This window comes from Phyllostomus hastatus, unplaced genomic scaffold, assembly GCF_019186645.2.
Source record: "Phyllostomus hastatus isolate PE091 unplaced genomic scaffold, TTU_PhHast_1.1 phas_contig_36, whole genome shotgun sequence".
NCBI lineage: Eukaryota > Metazoa > Chordata > Mammalia > Chiroptera > Phyllostomidae > Phyllostomus > Phyllostomus hastatus.
In genome coordinates, this window is record NW_025333862.1 from 6,044,524 (window position 1) to 6,064,310 (window position 19,787).

At 39.0% G+C, this 19,787-nt stretch overlaps 1 protein-coding gene across 11 annotated transcripts in view; it reads left to right on the forward strand.

Moving 5' to 3' along the window:
* Positions 1 to 19,787, forward strand: part of SRGAP2 (SLIT-ROBO Rho GTPase activating protein 2) — a 243,238-nt gene that overhangs the window by 114,039 nt on the left and 109,412 nt on the right. For all 11 annotated transcript variants that reach the window (XM_045841327.1, XM_045841328.1, XM_045841330.1 and 8 more), the window contains one exon: positions 8,781 to 8,943. In XM_045841327.1, coding sequence (XP_045697283.1) covers positions 8,781 to 8,943 — 163 coding nt within the window. The remainder of the gene's footprint in view (positions 1 to 8,780; positions 8,944 to 19,787) is intronic.

Consider the following 19,787-nt stretch of genomic DNA (forward strand, 5'->3'; position numbering starts at 1 on the left):
TACTGCTTTGAAAATAAGTGTGTGGATTTCTGAGTGACGCCATTTCAGTTTGGCACAGACAGGTATTTATTTCTCTAGCAAGAACTACCAGGGGTGAGCCAGACTGTCTATCTCAGTCATCTCCCAGGATTTTTTTTTCATTTAAAAAATCTGCTAACACATCTGCATGTATATTTTTTCTCTGTATATTTGTCATGTGCTGTAATTATATATGGGGTTTCTGATGACATGTTAATTAACTAGAGAAGAAGAAACCAAAGATACAATTTTAGAGTTGTTTATAGGGTATTCTATGGAATATGCGGATCCAACTGTTACTGTATTAGATGGTTACAAATCTTTTTAAACAGAAACTTCTATTACTTTTTTTTTTTCATTTTGGTCATCAGTCATACCTTTGTTGTGTCTTTTGCTCTTGCTATGATGTTTTATTTTAATTAAGTAAATTAGCTGAGACCATTTGATATTATCACAGCCTATTTTGGGGGGCTTTCATGGGGGAAATTTAATAAATACTGTATTTTTCAGACCATAAAATGCACCTAGCTTTTAGAGGAGGAAAATAGGAAAAAAAAATTGAAGCAAAATGTGGTAAAATATTTAATAATATAAATACCGTGATATTTCACCAATGTAAATGTAAATATAACGCAACGCCAGCATTAACAACCATTATTCCTCCCAAATTTGAGGGGGTCAGGGGGTAATGCATCTTATAGTCTGAAAAATACGGTAACTAAATTTCTAGGCCCTTAGTTCTATGGATCATATTGGGGTAGAGTGCATAGTGTTTGTTCTCTAGCATTTAGCTTATAGCCAGAGTATACAAGAATGGTTTACTAGCCTCTTTATTCTTACCTCCCTATAGTTCTGAGAATGCTAGTGGCAGGACATGGGTGTAAACAAAGGGAAGGTCCCAGGTCTACAGAAGTCATAGAGAGGGCTGGTAGACAGGCAGATCTTCTAAACCAGCCATATCAGGGCTTCAGAATGCGACATTCAAACCAGTGTACACGCACAAGCATCAAGACCAGGATAAGATGTGGATTGTGGCTGATGTACAGTCTAGGAGCAGGAAAGTCATGTCTTGGATCCAGGAGATCTGCAAACATGAGACAAGCAGGTCAGAAACAAGAATGTTGCTCCCTTTATCCCTAGGGCCCAGAACAGTGCCAGGTACATAGTAGATGCTCAATCAATATTTGTTGAATGAATAAGAAATAAGAAGACTTCAGAGATCAGGGTCTCAGAGGAGGAGCCTAGACAATAAGATGTCAGAAGTCTAGGCAAGAAATCTGGATGGCAGAGACTCATATCTTGGGTAGACCCTACCCTTCTCCACAACATCTGATCTCATGATCTTCAGATCTGTCTTAAGTCATTAAAGCAACCTCCAATCTTCTCTCCCCGATTTGAATGTGGATGGTGTTGGGGTGGTTGAAGGGAAGACAAAAGTCTCTCACCTGACACAAATTGATGGAGATGTTTCTGGTTAGGGTCTACAATGGCTCAGATTTGGGAATGACACCTGTTCCCTACCCAACCCAGAGTAACCTTGGTCCTACGATCATTCAGGAAATGTCAGACACGGTGTTGACATTATTAAAATGTCAAACTCGGCGCTGCTATAGTTCTTAACTTCAGAGCAGATTCCTAAGCTCCCAGCCATTATCCTTGGGACCTGCCATTATCCCAAGGGTGTGGCTGAGCTCCTTGGAACTAACCCAGAGCCACAAGAATTCCATTTCCATACAGCTCTTTCCCCAAACGTGATTACAGGGACCAACTTAGACTATTTTGAGTGAGGTGGGTCACCACTGCTTGAATCCATTCTAATCATCTATCCAGGCTGCTGAAAACAATTTGTGGTATTAACTTATCCCTGAAAACTTGAAAGCTCATTTCTCTATACATAGAATATACATTTTTGCCTTTGGCCCTTTTCTCCTTCTGTCTCACTCTCCTTATACTCTGATCTCATTGCTGGCAGAAGCCTGAGCTGTGATAAGCCCAGGGAAGTATGCTTGTCCCCTCCCTGCCTTCCTGCTCATCTTTGAAAGATGCCTTTAGGCTGCCATTGTACTATTAGGTCACACAACCAAACAGCCAACATTAGAGGAAGACTCTTTTTCAAGTCAGTTTCCACCTTGGAGATTCCCCGCCCCACCACCTTTCTTTAGCACCTTCCCCAGTAAATTCAATCCATTCTCTGGCTTATCTGGGCCAGCAAGGGTCCGATTTTATGCATGGCACTGTCAAACCATAAATCCGCTGCTCTCTCTAGCCCTTCTGCTTCTGTCAGCATCAGCAAAATGCATAATAGAGAAAATAAGCCAGAAAGGCCAATAACACTCATCTGAATAAAATAATCTCTTTGCCTGCCTCAGTTCATTTCATTTTAATCAAGGTGCCAGGAAGGAATTTAAGTTTTAAAATCCAGCCTCCCACCCCCCTTGTCAGTAGTTCCCTGTTCAACCATCATTAAATGGTCCATTTTATTATGTAATATTCATATGTGCCTTTTTCTTATCCTTCTTATAGTTGGATGCTCAATAACATCTATTGAATAATGTCTTCAGTTTATTTTGGGTTTTATCTATCATCACATATATGTCTTTTTAAAAGAGAGAAATGATATTCTTTTCAGGGTTTATTAATATTAATATTTGCCATCTCTGTATATAGACTAAGATAGGAATTCTGGGGAAGGGGACTCAGCCGGGGTTGCTGAAGCACCTTGGGTTCTGGCTACCTGGGCTCCCTCTGGCTTTCTTCAGGTCTCCCTGAGCACACAGTTCGCTGTGTGGAATGCAGGACTGAGCTTTCCACCTTGCCCCTCAGGGGAACGACAGTGAAAAGATTAAATTCTGCTCTCCCATTGGTATCTCCCTCACGTCGTCCCAGAGACCACAGCTGCTTGGTTAATTGCCTGTTGCTGCTGTCTTATCCCGACTACTATTTGCCGAGGGCTGTTCGTTTTCCACAGGCTGCAGTCTTGGCCTTGGCCCAGGGCCGGGTGAGGAGCATGTTGGAAGTTGATGAAAGCTGAGTCCTACTTTGTTTGGAAATAAAAATAATATTTCTTCACATTTGCATAGTGGTTTGCTGTTGATGTAATTCTTTTGCATCCAGCATCTCAAATGAGCCACACAGCAGACCTGTGAGGTGAACAGGTCAGAGACTGTTGGCCCAAAAGGAAACATTCTTCACTAGAGCAATGCAGAAGCTCAAGGCACCCAGCGATGCCAAGCTTGTGTCGCACATCCCATCTGCGGAGCTATGAACATAGTAATTATTAATTAAGTGACACCTTAGGCCAGCAGAGCTTCCAGGATTTTACAGTCGTGTTTTGAAGATCTTTAGGGAGCTAGATGTACACTGGTAGGGCATGTGTCCATTTTACAGATGAGACAACTGAAACCGAACAGAGGGGATGTGCAAAAAAGTGTGCTGCAGGCCAACTTGGACCTTTGTGGAGCCTTCACCCTAGATGTTTGAGAGAAATCCCTTTGAGCATTTGTTGCCAAGTTTGTTGAATGTCCATAATCTAAGTTGAAGAGAAAAACTAGGCTAGTATATTGGAAGCTAGTGACGAAGCTGTGCAGGTTTCTTTCTTTCAGTGCATGTATAATAACGACCTCTTCCGAGGGTGCCTGGCCCGCTTGTGACTTTCTGGGCCTCCTTTGTTCGGACTCGAGGGTCATTCCTTCTCAAGTACAGTATGATGTTTTTTTGATCTTCCTCCTGAAAAAATTCTTAAGTAAGAAAAACACTTCTGGATATTTTGTCTGCTTTTTAGGGATTAGTGTTTGAGGAGGTTTGCAGCTGTTCAGCACATTCCTAAGGGATGTAGACCTTTTTCTTTAAATGCCCAAGTATTTCACAACCTAAGACTCCGGGGGCGGGGGAAGTAAAGAAACTGTACAAACAAATGATAGATGGAAAAGATATCAAGGCAAATTTCAATCTCCTAACCAAACGAAGTTCCCCTGGCTCTAGCAGCTCCAAATAAAATAAGGCTGCAAAGCTGCTAAAGCAGGAAACCACTCTAGCAGAACCTTAATATGCTCCCCATGAAATCACGTCTCGTTGACTCGTTTATTTTCCAGCCCGAAGTGTGTTTCGTCTTTGTTCGTGCTGGCTGGGAAAATTGTCTCTGCAGTGCATTTGTGTTCCCCTTCTGCAGCATGCCTCTCACCTCTCCTGCCCCAACACCTTCCCACAATAAATAAATACATTAATTGAAACACCTCAGTTGAAAGGAGGAATACATCTGAAAAAGCATACTAACTCAAAGAACCAAGTATGTTATATGAAAAACTACAGTATTAGTAAAAGAGAGTGGGAACCACCTAGAAGAAACAGACAACAGAGTTTAATGCTATTTTTAAAATCACAAGACTCCTTTTTAAAATTAAAATCTTGCATAGAACCACCATATATACAACATATTTACTAGTGTAAATCTACTTTTAAAGTGCAAATTTATAAAGAGTACTTATTACAGAGGCAATCAGTGAGTACAATGAGACCATTTATGAACCCAAAATATTTAAATTGGGGTTATGAATGAGAGTTGCAGTTTTATGTCGGTTTCAACATCCAAGGTATTTCTGGTTCTACTTTAGGTTGCTCAATAATACCAAGAAACTACTGGTTCACACAGATGAGTTGTAATCTTGAAATAGTTTTAAATTGATTTAGATGCTTGAAAAGGATATTTTGTTTTAAAGTTGAATCACTAGTATTACCCAGCAGCTATTCTCATTTCCCTTTATAAGTATTAACTGGATATGCCCAAAAATGTATCAGAAGCGTCACAGCTGATAGTGAGATAGGAGGACGCTGAGCACGTGTACTATCATTACCCACCCATGGCCTTTCTGTTGTTGGCTCAAACGTTTGTTTTTTTCCGTAAGGTGGCTCTAGTAGTGCTTAGTTGTCTTTAACTTCATTTGAAACAATATTGTTAGGTCGTATTGTGAGAGCTGTCACATCAGTGTGCACTTAAAAAAACTTTATCAAAATTGGTGAATTTTTGCATAGCCATTTTAATATTGAAGATGGAAGAAAATATGCAACATTTTCATTATATTATGCTTTATTATTTCAAGAAAGGTAAAAACACAGCTGAAATAAAAAAAGATTTGTGCAGTGTATAGAGAAGGTGCTGTGACTGATCAAATGTGTCAAAAGTGGTTTGTGAAGTTTCGTGATGGAGATTTCTTGCTGGATGATGCTCCACAGTTCAGTAGACCAGTTGAAGTTGATAGCAATCAAATCAAGACGTTTAATTGAGAACAGTCAATGTTATACCACACGGGAGATAGCCAGCATACTCAAAATATCCAAGTCAATAAAGTTATTGATGAAAATGAAAAATGTGTCCTTTATTTTATGGAAAAAACTGAAAGAACTTTTTGGCCAACCCAGTACCATGAACACAGCACAGGCCCCCAAGCCTTCTGTGGCATGTAATTAAACTTGACTACTGTGTGTTGAGGCATTTGCTCACCTGAACAGTTTTACCCAAGGAGGTACACAGGCTGGAACTGAAAGCTAAATCTTTGCAAAGTAACATCTACTCTACCTAGTAGCACACTTTTCAGGTGTTCAGATACATGCAGTGATTCTTTATTCCAAAGTTTGCATACCATGAAGTTCATCTGACACATGAAACATTGTGATGCCACTGCAGGAAAACTAGGTTCTGGGTCCCAGGCACATTTAAGTGGGGGGTTGCTCATTTGGATGGATGCGTAACAGTTGTTTGAAATTGAAATGTGACATTTTTCTAAGTTTAGGATTTCTCAGAACACACTTTAAAAGCCCTTGTTCACTGAAACCCATAATGGCTGTCCTGCTATATGCTGAAGGATAGAAATGCATACATGTTGGAAAGCACTTTAGCACCTTAGAAGGTCTTAATAAAAATTTGTTCGTGTCAGGTGAAAAGGTATTTTATTTTAAAAGATACTCACTTTCTGCTTATCCTTTTAAATGACTCATCTTTTTTTACTTACCCCTTCTTCTGAGGGTACCCTTAGAATTTATCTTCTGCATCATTTTCCATGATGTGAGGTTGGTTTTTGCCTCTCCTGCCTCCACTTGTGATCTGTCGTGTGCCCATGTGAGCTAGCTGACACTTCGTTCGTACTTCTAATGTTCTGTTGTAGTATAGGTCATTCTTTGTTTCCCACATTGCACTGTGACTTAAGCACTTTTATAACCACTAAAGCCCCTAATACTGTACTTTGTTCATATGTTTATAAGATACAAATGTTTATATGTTTGTGTAATTGAATTTTTTATGTGTGTAAAGCGCTATAGGAAAAGAATTAGTCCAGACCACCAATTCATGTGCATTCATAAGAAGCAGGTTGAAAGCAGTCGTAAAGTTAAAGTCTTATAAGATCTGCCCTTTTACAAAGCAAATATAAGTGCCTTATATATTCCATGCTTCCTGAGGACATGGATATCTCACCACCCAATAAAAGTATAAATTAGATTATTTAGGGCTTTGTAACTAAAACTGATTTGGAATCCATTTGAAAGTTTTCTTGCAATGGGAACATCACGTCACTGAATGCTTGTTTTCAAATGTCTCATCATTTTGAATTTAAGATTATTTTCTATTTACCTTTTTCAGATGCTAAACATTTTTTAAAAGATTTAGCCCTGGCTGGTGTAGCTTAGTGGATTGAGTGCGGGCTGCGAACTAAAGCATCGCAGGTTCGATTCCCAGTCAGGGTACATACTTGGGTTGCAGGCCATGACCCCCAGCAACCGCACACTGATGTTTCTCTCTCTCTCTCTCTCTCTCTCTCTCTCTCTCTCTTTCTCCCTCCCTTCCCTCTCTAAAAATAAATAAATAAAATCTTTTAAAAAAGACAGTTTTATTTTAAAAAAAGATTTTATTTATTTATTTTTAAGAGAGACAGGAAGGGAGGGAGAAAAAGAGAGAGAGAAAAACATCAGTTGCCTCTCTTAATGCACCCAGACTGGGAACCAAACCCGCAACACAGGCATGTGCCCTGACGGGATATCGAACCAGAAACTTCTGCTTTGCAGGATGTCGCCCAACCAAATGAACCATACCGGTCAGGACCAGATGCCAAACATTTTGAAAGGAGTAGGTTAGTTACATGTATCTCTTTCAGCTAGTATATATTTTTTATTTCCATAGAAATCTTTTAATTTCCCTAGGAGGGCAAGTGGACATAATGTTACAGTAGTGGTCAGCACGTGTTAGGGATTTTGATCACAGAAGTGTGATGTAGGTATATGTGATATAAGTATGGGGCAGAGGGTGGAGGTGGAGGGCAGCATCGAACAGTTTCAATTTGGACTCTAATATTCATCGGTTTGATGCAACTTCTTGGTGCTGGTTAGACAGATACTTGATTTAATGGTCCGATGTGTTCTGAAGCCAGAGTAGGTGTGGCGTGATTATTTGTTAATAGTTACCTTACAAGGACTAGAAGAGCCCACGTTGAATTCCATGCTGTACAGATCACAGGTGCCGGGCAGCCTCCAGCCCTGAAGGGAGGCAGCACTGACTCAAGCGCCAGGACACTCTCCAGCCGCCTTCTTTGCACTGAAGAGTCCGACAGTAGGGAGTGAATGGGGGAAGGGAGTGAACAGGTTGTGATTCTTTATAGTGATTAACAGCATTTTCTTTGCAATTACAAGACTTGGTTTTGAATTCTACTATTACCACTTTTTAGCTTTGTGACTTTGACCAAGATATTTAACCTTTCTCAGTCTACCTTTGCTCTTCTGCTGAATGTGGTTAACAACACCCACTTCATCAGGTCGTCGTAGGGTTCAAATTAAACAACATGGGCCCAGCCATGTGCCAAATGCATGGTAAGCCGTTGATAGTTCCATAGGCAACCCCTGCTTTCTGTTTCTCTCCTTAAAGAGATCCAGCTTGCAGATGCAGTTAGTGCTATGAACTGAGTAGAGACTAATTCTTTGGGATCCCAGTGTTTGCATTAGAAATGAGCAGCTTGATTTACTGTTGCACTCAGGCTATAGAAGTTTTAGGAATGCATGTGTATGCTTGTGCTCTAGGTTGTATGGGACGTGGGGTAATGGCTCAGTCAGTGAAAACAAAGCCTCCTTAGATGCGTTCTATGGGACTGAAGAGTTTCTGGCAACTTTTTCATGACAACTGCCTCCCATGTTATATTCATGGAATTCTACAATAGATAAATGTGCGGAGATTTAGTCTGTAGTGTTCTAGTGATTTTTGTCTCCAGACAAAATCTTTAACTTTGTCCCTAAGGAATGGACTTGGCACAAGACAGCCCAGACCTTTTCCTAGTCGGACAACACAGAACTGGGGTTTTAGTCCCTGGCTCCATCTTACTTGCTCTGTGACTCCTTCTCACTAGCTGTGGGCAAGTTTTCTACTCAGTAAAATGGGGATAATGGTAGATCTTTTTTCTTTTTCACTGTGAAATCATGGAGCTTAAATGAGATAATGCACATAAAGAGCATTCACCAGCTTCCTACATGTTCATCTTAATTGATGGTCAACGGATAATCCTGCTTCTCTTCTCCCTTCCCTCTCCTTCTCATTATTCTTATTTTCTCCTTTTTCTTCATTGAGTTTTTAGAAAAAGGGAAAAGTAGAGTTGCAGAGTTCAGGAAAAATATCTTTACTTCTGGTTCGACTTTGATCACAGTGATTTCGTGATGTGGACTGTAGACGTAGATGTTGGCCCTGGCTGCTTACTGAGTGTAACTTTTTTTTTCTTGCTGTTTCTCTGCAGGAAGGATCAGAATGTTCTCTCTCCAGTCAACTGCTGGAATCTCCTTTTAAACCAGGTGAAGCGGGAGAGCAGGGACCACACCACACTGAGTGACATCTACCTGAATAATATCATTCCTCGATTTGTTCAAGTCAGCGAGGACTCAGGAAGACTCTTTAAAAAGGTATATAGCTATTTCTAGCCACAGAGATACTTGGGTGGAGCCATGACACAAGTTTGAAAACAAGAGAAAGAATATCTTACTGGCTCACTTACTGGCTTGCCATTGGTCATTCCCTACTGTGTATACATGGAGAAAAAAGATTAAATTGACATTCTTTTCTGCCTTTCTGAGCTGAATTATTAGTAGGTCCAGGAAAATAACTATTTGCAAGGTACAACTCCAGGATTGGTAGCATAATTCATAATCTGTATATATTAATAATACCTATGCTTAATCAATTTCCCTGTGATTTGTGAAGCTGTTAAGATTCAGGGACCTTTAGTGTCACTTCATGTTTTTTTCTTCTAGTTCATTTAGCAAATTCATTTATATTTATATGACATATTTTTGTCTTTGGGTCCCTGCATGCTTTCTGAAGCTCAACTATTTGTCACAATTCCTTGGGTGTAAGTTGAAAAATTTGACCAAGGAAAAACTCAAAAATAATTGTGATAATCTTAGGAAATTAGTGCCAAATTCACCTTACCTGTCAGTAGTGGAACTAGGCTCTTGGAAACCCAGGGGCGTCTTTTCTAAGCTCTCTCAACCTGGGCCCTCAGTGGAGCCATTTATTCGTGAATTTTGGTAACAAATGGTGGCAAAGGCCCCAGTCATTGTACATGATATACTATGTTTAACACTGAAGTTCTGAGATACACAGAAGACATTTCAGAAAGCAAATAATCATCCTACTAGTTGTAGATATAAAGAGGCTATATAGGGCTATTTTATTTTTTCATATATGGGGAATTCATTGGTTTTCATTTGACAAAATTCAAGGTTAACATTTGAGGCTGGGAGGGAAAGGACTTCAGTAAACAGAACTAGGGTCAGTAATAGCCATAGCTCTTGTTCAGTTTTTCAATTCTTAACATTAGGAAGTTTTCCAGATCTTGCTAGGTCTATAATTAGAACCCAATTTCTTCTGTTTATAATAGCATGAAAAAAAATAAATGGTTTAGAATCTTTCAACATAATCGCAACTGTGAAGGGGTTTTCCCTGTATCTTAGACACAGGATATTAAGGGTACAGTCATCTGACAATGAAAAGAAGGAAGAGAAAGATAACTCCTCCCAGCCCTCACTGGCTATTTTTAGCGGCCCGGCTGTGCTGTGGTTGAGGCCATGCTTCATTTAGGGGCAGGGGTCTATTTCACCATCTCCTCATGGTTTTAGCATCTGCCACAGCTTGCTTGTCATTAATTTGAATTGCCCTGCAACACTTGGTGATGTGTATATGTGACTAAAATGAATGACTATAGTTAATAATACTGTACTAAATACTGGAAATAAGTTAAGAGAGTAGATTTTAGGTGCTTTTTTCACACACACATACACAGAAAGGTAACTATGCAAGGAGATACGTTAATTAGTATGACTATAGAAATCATTTCACTCTGTGTGTGTATATATATATACATATATATATATATATATAAAATCATGTTTTATACCTTAAATATATATATTTTTTACTGCAAAAATTTAAAACCTATTTAGCTGGAACCTTGATAGTACCACTTCAGCTTTCCTTCATTATCTCAACAGCTGCTGAAACCATTTTGAGAAGGAAAGGGTTTGACTGATAGTTTTGTCCTTTATTTTCGGTTTTCATTTGAGAAAAAAACTTTTGTGAGAGATGTTCAACTACCTAGATGTCACCTAGTCTCTCCACTCCCCTTTCTCCCAGCTTTATAAGTTCAGGGTAGAACCTAGCTGAGAGTCTTAGTGCCCCAGCCTCAGACATCTCAGAGATGTCTGAATTGAAGGCAACCAGTTATCAAAGCTGTGAGATTTCCTGGTTCCTCAGGTGCCCTTCACGTTTCACCAAAGGCCTAACTGCATGGCGTATACATAAAACACGGGGCATTTGCCCTCCAGAAGGAAAAATTACTTGTGAATTATATTCCTAGCCATCATCTCAGGGTTGACCTTCTTAAGTTGTATGTTTCTAAATTATTCATAGGACTATTTATATATTACATTTTTATTGAAGAAGAGTACACATCTCATAAACTTACAGCTAAATGCATTTTTACAAACTGAACATGCTTGGTAACCAGCTCCCAGACTAAGAAACAGAATGTCTCAGTACCTCAGAAGCGGCCCCCATTCCTTTTCTCTAGTCATCAGGGATTTAGGAGAGGGGTCCCCAAACCCCAAGGATAACAGTTGTCCTAACTATGAAAAGCAGAAATTAGTTTGTACTTTTTTGTGTGTCTGGTTTCTCACATTCAACATTATGTTTGTGAGATTTAGTCATACAGTTGTTATAGTTTTGCAAATCATAGGGTTTTCTTTTGATCTTTAGAAATTTTATCAATGAAATCATAGTTGATTAGAGGTATCTATGTTGAGGTTACATAGCCAGTGTTTCTATCCCGTAGGATAGATAATCTCTTTCCTCTCTCCCTCGGGGTCCAATGTAGACAGAGAACTCCAAAGTAGAAGCTGGCTTGGCAGATCAGAAGAGTAGATTGATGGTGTTTTGGCTGGCTGAGGGCCTCTCTGCTTTCTAGTAATGGGCAAAGACGCATTCTCTCTTCATACCTTTATTTTCCCATCTCTTTTGTTTCAAGTGTGTTACACATGAAGAATTAGAATCCCATCGGTTAAGATACAGTAATCAGATAAGAGAACTAAAGAATGTCCCTGGCCACCCTTTCAGTTCAGTGAAGCTTCCAGGACTTGGCTTGTGTCCTCAGAGCAGAGGCCTTTTCCAAGTGACCTTTTCTCCTGGGCTCAGCTCTGCTAGTAACTCTAACACCTTGGATGATTACTTCTCCTTCTTACGCCTCAGTTCCCTAAAGTTTTGTGAACTCTACGATGTGTTTGAAATCTAATATACTGTAATTCTGTGTTGACAAGGGTATTTCTACACTGGGGGCTTTCTTCTGGTTGTTGGTGACCTTTGTATTGTGGTAGGTAAGTTGTAGTTCCTGAGGTAAGGACAAACAAAAGTGGACGTGGGTTTGGAGAGGGTGCTCACTTAAGCAATTGAAGACCAAATTTTGTGAGGAATCAAGCATTCAGATTCTGTTATCTATAATGGCCAGCAACCAAGAGACATCAAAGTGGAATCCATACGTATAAAATAAATACCCCTTCTATTTTGCCTGTAAATGTGGTTCCAACAGCAAAAGGAAAATCTGCATTTCTCTGGAGACGCTGGCTTTGGAAACAACAACTTTATTTCTGGTTCAGCTGTGGATACCCATGAAAATTCACCTGTTTTATATAAATTTGAATCTATAAGTCACTGGCTAAAAACATGGGTTATCTCCTTCTCCTCTTCTTCCTCCTTATTCTTTTTAATCTAAACAACTTGATTCACTGGCACAGGTTATGATAATAAAAACAAACAAAAAATTTTTATGTGCCGGGTACAGTGTTAAACGCTTTATATACAACTACCTTATTTAATCCTTACAATAATTCTGTAAGGTAGGTACTGTTATTATCCCTATTTAATGAAGGAGGAAACTGAGGCTTAAAGAGATTAAGCAAAAAAAGGTAAAGCTAGTATTTAAATCAAGTTATTTGACTTTAGAACTCAAGGTTCCTATCTATATGTTCCATTAGGACTTTCTAGATATGGTGCATAGAATAGAGGGTATTTCAGATTTTCTTACTCTTTTCTGTTGAATCCAGGTATTTCACTTAGTTACAGAATTAATCTGACCTTTTCTCTTGCACACAGACCTTCAAAGGGTATGGAGGTGTTAAACATCAACTTGAGGTTGTTTCTTCTACCTGGTGTCAGGGCAGGCAGCTGGAAGTTGAGAGGGAAATAGGGCAGTGTTTTTCTCCTTGGGGACAGAATCTCTAGTAAGCAGGGAAACAAAGACTCATTAAGTGTGAGAACTGGTCAAAAATCTGGCTCACAGCTAACTCAGCTAATTTGGGGATGTCAGGATGGTTGCACAATTGGCCCCTCTATGCTACTGAACCCCCTTAAGGGATGCTCCCTGCTGGCCCTCTGGTTTGTGGTTATGTCTGCAGGGACACATTTTACATTTGCATGAAGCCATGGAGGATTCCTTCAGCTAAATATAACATCTGGGGAAAGGAGCCTCCTGTCCACGGCTTAGAAACAGGCGCACTTTGTCTAGGACTCCAGGGGAAATTGAGCCCATTTGGTGCTCCTGACATCTCCTCTCATGTAATGAAAGCTCAGTCTGTCTAACCCCTGTTGGAACCAAGATTTAGGCAAATATTATTGCTGCCACCTTCATTTTTTAATGCAGTGGCTTAAAAAACGGTGGCCAAACACTCCAGTTCCATGTCGTCTCTGTATGAGACACATTCTGAAAAATCCCACCAAGAATAGAATATAATTTTCCCTACTTTCTCAGCACAAACTGAAATAAACTTGGGTGTGCTTTTTCCCAGAGGGGAGAGGACAATCCTCTTCTCTCTTCCTTTTCTCATTTAGCTGGAACACACTTAAAGCACCTTGACTTTGCTTTTCAAGCCACTGTTTTCAGCCCCCGGCAGCTGCTCGCATTTAGGTTTGGAAGCTGGTCCATTGTCCTAAGACTCTCAATTGCATTCTTTTCTTTAATAGTATTCCAGTTAACCTGTACTTCTGTCTTAATCTTTATTATGCTAAGGTAGGTTCTAAGGAAGAAAGGCAAGTTAAATTGAGAAAGCTAGGTCAGATTCCCGATAGACCAGTAGCTTTAACTTTGCCTGTGTATGAGAGTCACTTGGGATTTTTTTAAAAAATTTTTTGTGACCTTATATAGACAAAGATTTTTTAGACTATAAAAAGCATGAACTATAAAAGATAAAAAGATAAATTGGATCACCAATTCATGGACTTTTGCTCTTAGAAAGACATTGTTAAGAAAATGAAAGATAAGCCACAGACTGGGAGAATATCTAAAGAAGATATGTAAAAAAAAGTAGCCAATAAGCACATAAGATGCTTAATATCATTAATCATCCAGGAAGTACAAAATAAAACTATAAAAAATAAAAGCTATGTAGTATATCTCTAGATATATAGCCTGTCACTAGAATGGTTAAAATTAAAAGGACTGACAATACAACTATTAGTGAGGACAGATGGAATTCTCATGTTGCTAGTAAGAATGAGAAGTGGTACGAACACTTTAGAAAATAGCTTGACAGTTTTTTATGAAGTTAAATGTGTACTCAGCATATGGCCCAGAAGTTCCATGTCTAAGTATGTACCCAAGAGGAATAAGAGCATATATCTACACAAAGACTTGTACCTGAATTTTCCTAATAGTTTTTGTTGTGGGTTGAATAATGCCCTGCCCCCAAAATGTCCATGTTCTAATTCCTGAAACCTGTGAACTCTACCTTATTCATATAAGATTTGGTACATATGAAGAATCTGAGGGTCTTATGATGGGCATATCATGCTTGATTATCCCAGGGGGCCCTAAATACAATCACTACTATTCATATAAGAAAGACATGAAGGGAGATTGCAGACAAAGAGAAGAAAGCAATGTGATAGAAGCAGAGAGAGGAGTCACAGGGAAAAGATGCTAGGCAACTGACTTTGAAGATGGAAGGAGAGGCCATGAGCCACAAGGAATGCAACTGGAAAAGATGGTAGAAAGGGCAAGGAAATGAGTTCCCCCCGAAAGCATCCTAGGGGAATGCAGCCTTGCAGATACCTTGGTTTTGGCCTAGTGAAATTGATTCTGGACTTCTGACCTCCAGAACTGTAAAAAAATAAATGTGTGTTGTTTTAAGCAACCAAGTTTGCAGTAATTTGTTTTAGCTACCATTGGAAGCTAATATTTTATTCATAATGGCCAAAACTGGAAATGACTCAAATATCCATCAACAGATGAATGGAAAAACATAGGTGTTATATCCATATATGAATACTACTCAGCAATGAAAAGAAACCAAATGCTGATACAATAGTGTAGATGAATTCTAAAAACATTTTACTATTAAAAAGGAGCCAGGCACAATGCGAACGTCCTGTATGAGTCCATTTATATGAAATTCTATAAAAGGTAACTCTAATCTATAGTGATAGAAAGCAAATCAGTGATTGCCTTGAGGCCAGTGTGGGAGTGAAGGATTGACTGCAAAGAGACACATTAGGTACTTTTGGGATTGTGGAAATATTGTATAGTTTTAATTATGGTTGTGTTTACATGAGTATGTGCATTTTTCAAAACTTATCATACTATATACTTAAAATGGATAGATTTTATTATATCTTTATTATGCCTCAATAAAGTTGATTTAAAAGATAGTAAAAAATACAATGCCAAGGTCCTACCCCAGGGCAGTGAAATCAGACTCTCTGGAATAGGGCCTAGATGATTCTTGCACATAGCCAGGGTTGAGAACCACTGTTCTGGATACTCTGGTTTCCATCTTTGGGGAACCCAAGAGCACAGAGCACATTTGAAGTCTTAAGACCCTGTCTGAATGTGAGCCACGTTTGCCACTGCAGCAGACCGTGCTGAAGCATCTAGACCAGTTTTTCTAGGCAACCCATTGTGGTTTTCCTACTTTATTCTTGGGTGGTGACAAAGGGTGAATCTGGCTTCAGATAAATGAGTCACACTGGTAGAAGTGGGAAATGCAAAAAGGGTGCTAAGGAAGAAATGTAAGAGGCTCAATTAATACTTTTCTCCAGGGTCCTCAGATGTCAAACCTGTCTTTTTCTCATTAGTAGGTCAGTTCTGATACAATATCTGAAATAAAAAGAGAATTGCCATGACCAGTCAGATTTCCTTTGGCACCAAGGATCTGGCTGTAAAAAAAGAGAAATGAGATATCAAAGTGAAAGCAGTACATGTAACCTACCTACATGTGTATTCTCTTCCCATTGGAATAGGATTCCCTAGGGAGTGTTTGAATCAGCTGTTTGGCATATGTGAGGAGAAAGGATGATGATTCTGTAAGGAGACATATGCTGTGGTGTTGTCATAAATAAGAAAAGAAGAAATGACTCACAATGCTGGTAGTTGAAGGTTTCTGGTAGGTACTGTAGATCAAAATAATGAAAAATGAGTAGGTTTCCAATGGTTTTGTTCTACCCTCTTGAGAAAGGGTTTAACTTGGAAATGTCTCTGGGAGGAGTAGATGAGTGGTTTTTCAGTTGCCCTTCACTTCCTCCCCCAATGAACTTGGTATCTGTTACTGAGTGAATTTCTTCCTCATCATAACATGGTCACTAACCGCATTGTGCTGTGCTTACAGACAGCTGCTCCATTTGCCTACTTTATCTTGTTAGTAGCAAAAATCTGTTCTGATTAATTGAGCTTTGTTTTCTCATATCTGATGTAGAGATCCTCTTTGGAAAAAAAAGAATAGGATGTGAAGCTGAGTTGATTTGAGTAGGGGAGGGAAGGCTGCCAGCTACTTCAAAGGTATCTCTACTGATAAGGGGTGTCAGGTTCACTGCCAAAGCCAACACTGAGGGGAGCTTTGCAGCTAGTGCTATTCCTGACATTTCAGCTTTGGTTTCTGTGACACTGGGTCAGTAGCATCTGTATTCTCTCCCTTGGGCCTTCTCTCTGGGTGGTCTAGGCACCCCCCACCCATTTTTCTTTTTTTTTTTTTTTTACTTAGGTTCAACTCAGAGGGAATGTGTACATCAAGGATGCCTTTTGCTTGGGTTAGTTTGTGTTTGCCTTTTTGGTATTTTAGTTCTCAGGTATCTATCTGCCTTTTCTGAAAAAGCCTAAAAGGTAGTAATGGGCCCTGGCTGGTGTGGCTTAATGGATTGAGTGCTGGCCTGCAAACCAAAGAGTCACTGGTTCGATTCCCAGTCAAGGCACAAGCCTGCATTGCGGGCCAGGTCTCCAGTGGAGGACACATGAGAGGCAACCACACATTGATGTTTCTCTCCCTCTCTTTCTCCCTCCCTTCCCATCTCTCTAAAACTAAATAAATAAAATCTTTCTAAAAAGTGTAATGGTACTTCAATCTTTATAAGTCAAGGGATGATTAAGAGAATCTGAAGAACAATTTTTAAAAATATGGAGTCTAGGACAGAGAGGTGCAGTAGACAGAAAACAAAAGTGCCCAAATGCAACCTTGTACTTGAATATGACCCTAAGCTAGAAAAGGCGGCATATTTTAGTGAATACTGTAGACGCAGCATTGTGCTAGGTGCCAAACAGAGCTTAAAATCAAAGTGAGGAGTAAGACTTGCCTCCAGAGAGCTCTGGGTTTTTCAGTCTGCCTAGATCTCCCAAAACTTTGTGTGAAATGATGATGATGATGATGATGATGATGATGATGATGATGATAAGCTTTTATAAAATGTCTACTATAAATATCACACACTGCAATAGGCCCTAAATATATTTCCTCTAATCCTTCTATGCATTTTGCAAGTTTTTTTTCCTAAGATTTCCTGGAACTATAAAATATGTAGAGAGAGTACATATATTGTAAAGTGTACAGCTCAGTGAATTTTTACAAACTGAAAACAACTATGTAGGTAGCACCCAGAAAAAGAAAAGAATGTTACCAGTATTTTATAAGTCACTCAATTTGCCCCCTTCCATTCATTACTCCCTGAAAAGTAGCCACTGTCCTGACTTGTAATGTAGTAGAAGTATTTGCCTGTTTTTTTTAATTATGTATATCAAATTATGTGATATTCTTTCAATAATTTAAATGTGGCATTCTCTTGCTTCCTTGCTTCCATTGTTTTTGATGAGCAGTTAGCTGTGATTTTTATTGTTTGTTCCCCTGGATGTATTGTTTGGGGGTTTTTATGGCTGCTTTTAATATTTTTCCTTTTTTATTTTTTATTTTTATATTTTTCTTGTTTAATTTTTTTTATTGTTGTTCAAGTACAGTTGTCTCCATTTTCACCCCACCATGCCCCCCATCCCACCCATCCCCACCTCCCACCCTTGAACCTACCCCCTTTGTCTTTGTCCATGAGTCCTTTATACATGTTCCCCGATGGCCCTTCCCCTAATTCCCCCCATTATTCCTCTCCCCCCTCCTCTATGGTTACTGTCAGATTGTTCTGTTTTCTTTTTTAAGTTAGGTTATATTGGTCTTCAGTTTGTTTTGAGAGGTGCCTGGAAAAGGTATTTTGACCAATACACGTCATAAAATAACACAGAGTACTGTCATTTATGATATAAAAGCCATACCAAGGACAACATCCTCTTAATATCTTACTGTGTTTTACTCAGTACAAACATCCTTATCAATTTACAGTTTAAGTTAAAAAATTTCTCTAATATAAGTTAGACAAAAAATAGTCATCATATATCACATATTCCAATGTATTACATAGAGCATTTTATTTTATTTTTTATTACTTTATCATTGTTCAGTTACAGTTGCCTGCATTTTGTTTATTGTTATTCTATTACAGTTGTCCCAGTTTTCCCCCCTGTGCCCTCCTCCACCTAGCCCACTCCCCACTCCCTAATATTTTTTCTTTATCTTTGGTTTTCAGCAGTTTGATTCTGGTGAGTCTAAGTGTAGTTTTCATTGCATTTAGTTGGCTTGGGTAAGTACAATATCTAAATATCTTGGATCTGTGGGTAGTGGTTTTTCTTATTGGAAAATCTTTGGCAAGTATTTTTTCTGTACCATTTCCTCTTCTTGCTTTGACCTCACATGTGTTAGGCTGTTTGATAACAGACACATAGGTCACTGAGGGAAGATTTTTTTTTGAGTGCTTTAGATTAGATGATTTCTAAAGTTTACTCATCTTTTGTTGCATCAATCTGCTATTAATACTGTCCAGTTAATTTTTTATTTTAGGTATTATATTTTTTAGTGTTATGATTTTCTTTTTTTTTAATTTTCCATACATCTCCTAAAATTTTCCTCTCTTCATTTGTTATTTTTAAAACAATTGGCAATTATTTAAAAAATTTCTTACCTGCTATTTTTAGCATCATGTGTGGTTCTATTTCTATTTTCTGGTTGTCTCTTGCTTGCTGATCACATTTATTTTTTTCACATCTACTGATTTTTTATGACATATTGGATGCCGTAGCTGATACATTATAGTCTCTAGATAGGCTTATCCTTCTCTGAGGAGTAAGTTTTGTTCCAGGCAGTTAAATTACTGGTGGACCACCTCAAATTTGTGGGGAACTGGTTTATGCTTTGTTAAAGTGGGTCTGTTTGGTTTTGTCCTTAGTTCTAGAATGTATTCTGTACACCTAAGGCACGACCTTTCTGGAGTGTCCATGGAAAGCCCAAGTCATTTATCAAGTCCTCTCACTTGGCAGGCTTTGAACTCCAAATTCTATCTCCCCTATAGTAGGCAGCAGCTAGGATGACCATCAGTCCCCTTTGGCCTGGGCCTGAAGGGATCCTGAGACATGAAACTTTTTCAGTTTTATTCATTCCATTGTTGGTGGCATTTGTTAGTTTTAAGTTACCAGCCTCTGGTTTGAAGCTATTTCAGCCTCCAGTTTGAGGCTATTATGAATAATGCTGCTACAAATATTATATTGGAAGTCATGTTTTTCCCATTATATAGTTGAAACAATTAAAGCTTACCTTGGTAAAAATACTCTTTTGTAAGACCAAAAAGAGGTGACATTAGAATTTTATGCTCTTGCTTTTTCTACTGCAATACCCTGCCACCCTATGTTTCAGGATTTATAGGAGATATCTTTAGAAAACAGTTGTTGCCAAATCAGATGGTTGAACCCGGTTAACATTCTGAGCTTTAAGGATAGTGAATTCAAAACCTTCTCTTCTCTCCCTCGTAGCGCTTTCCTCTCCCTGTCCCTTCCTGCATCCCCTCTCTTTTCTCCGCCTCTCTTTCTCTTTGCCCCTTTTTCCCCTCCTTCTCTTCCTCTTTG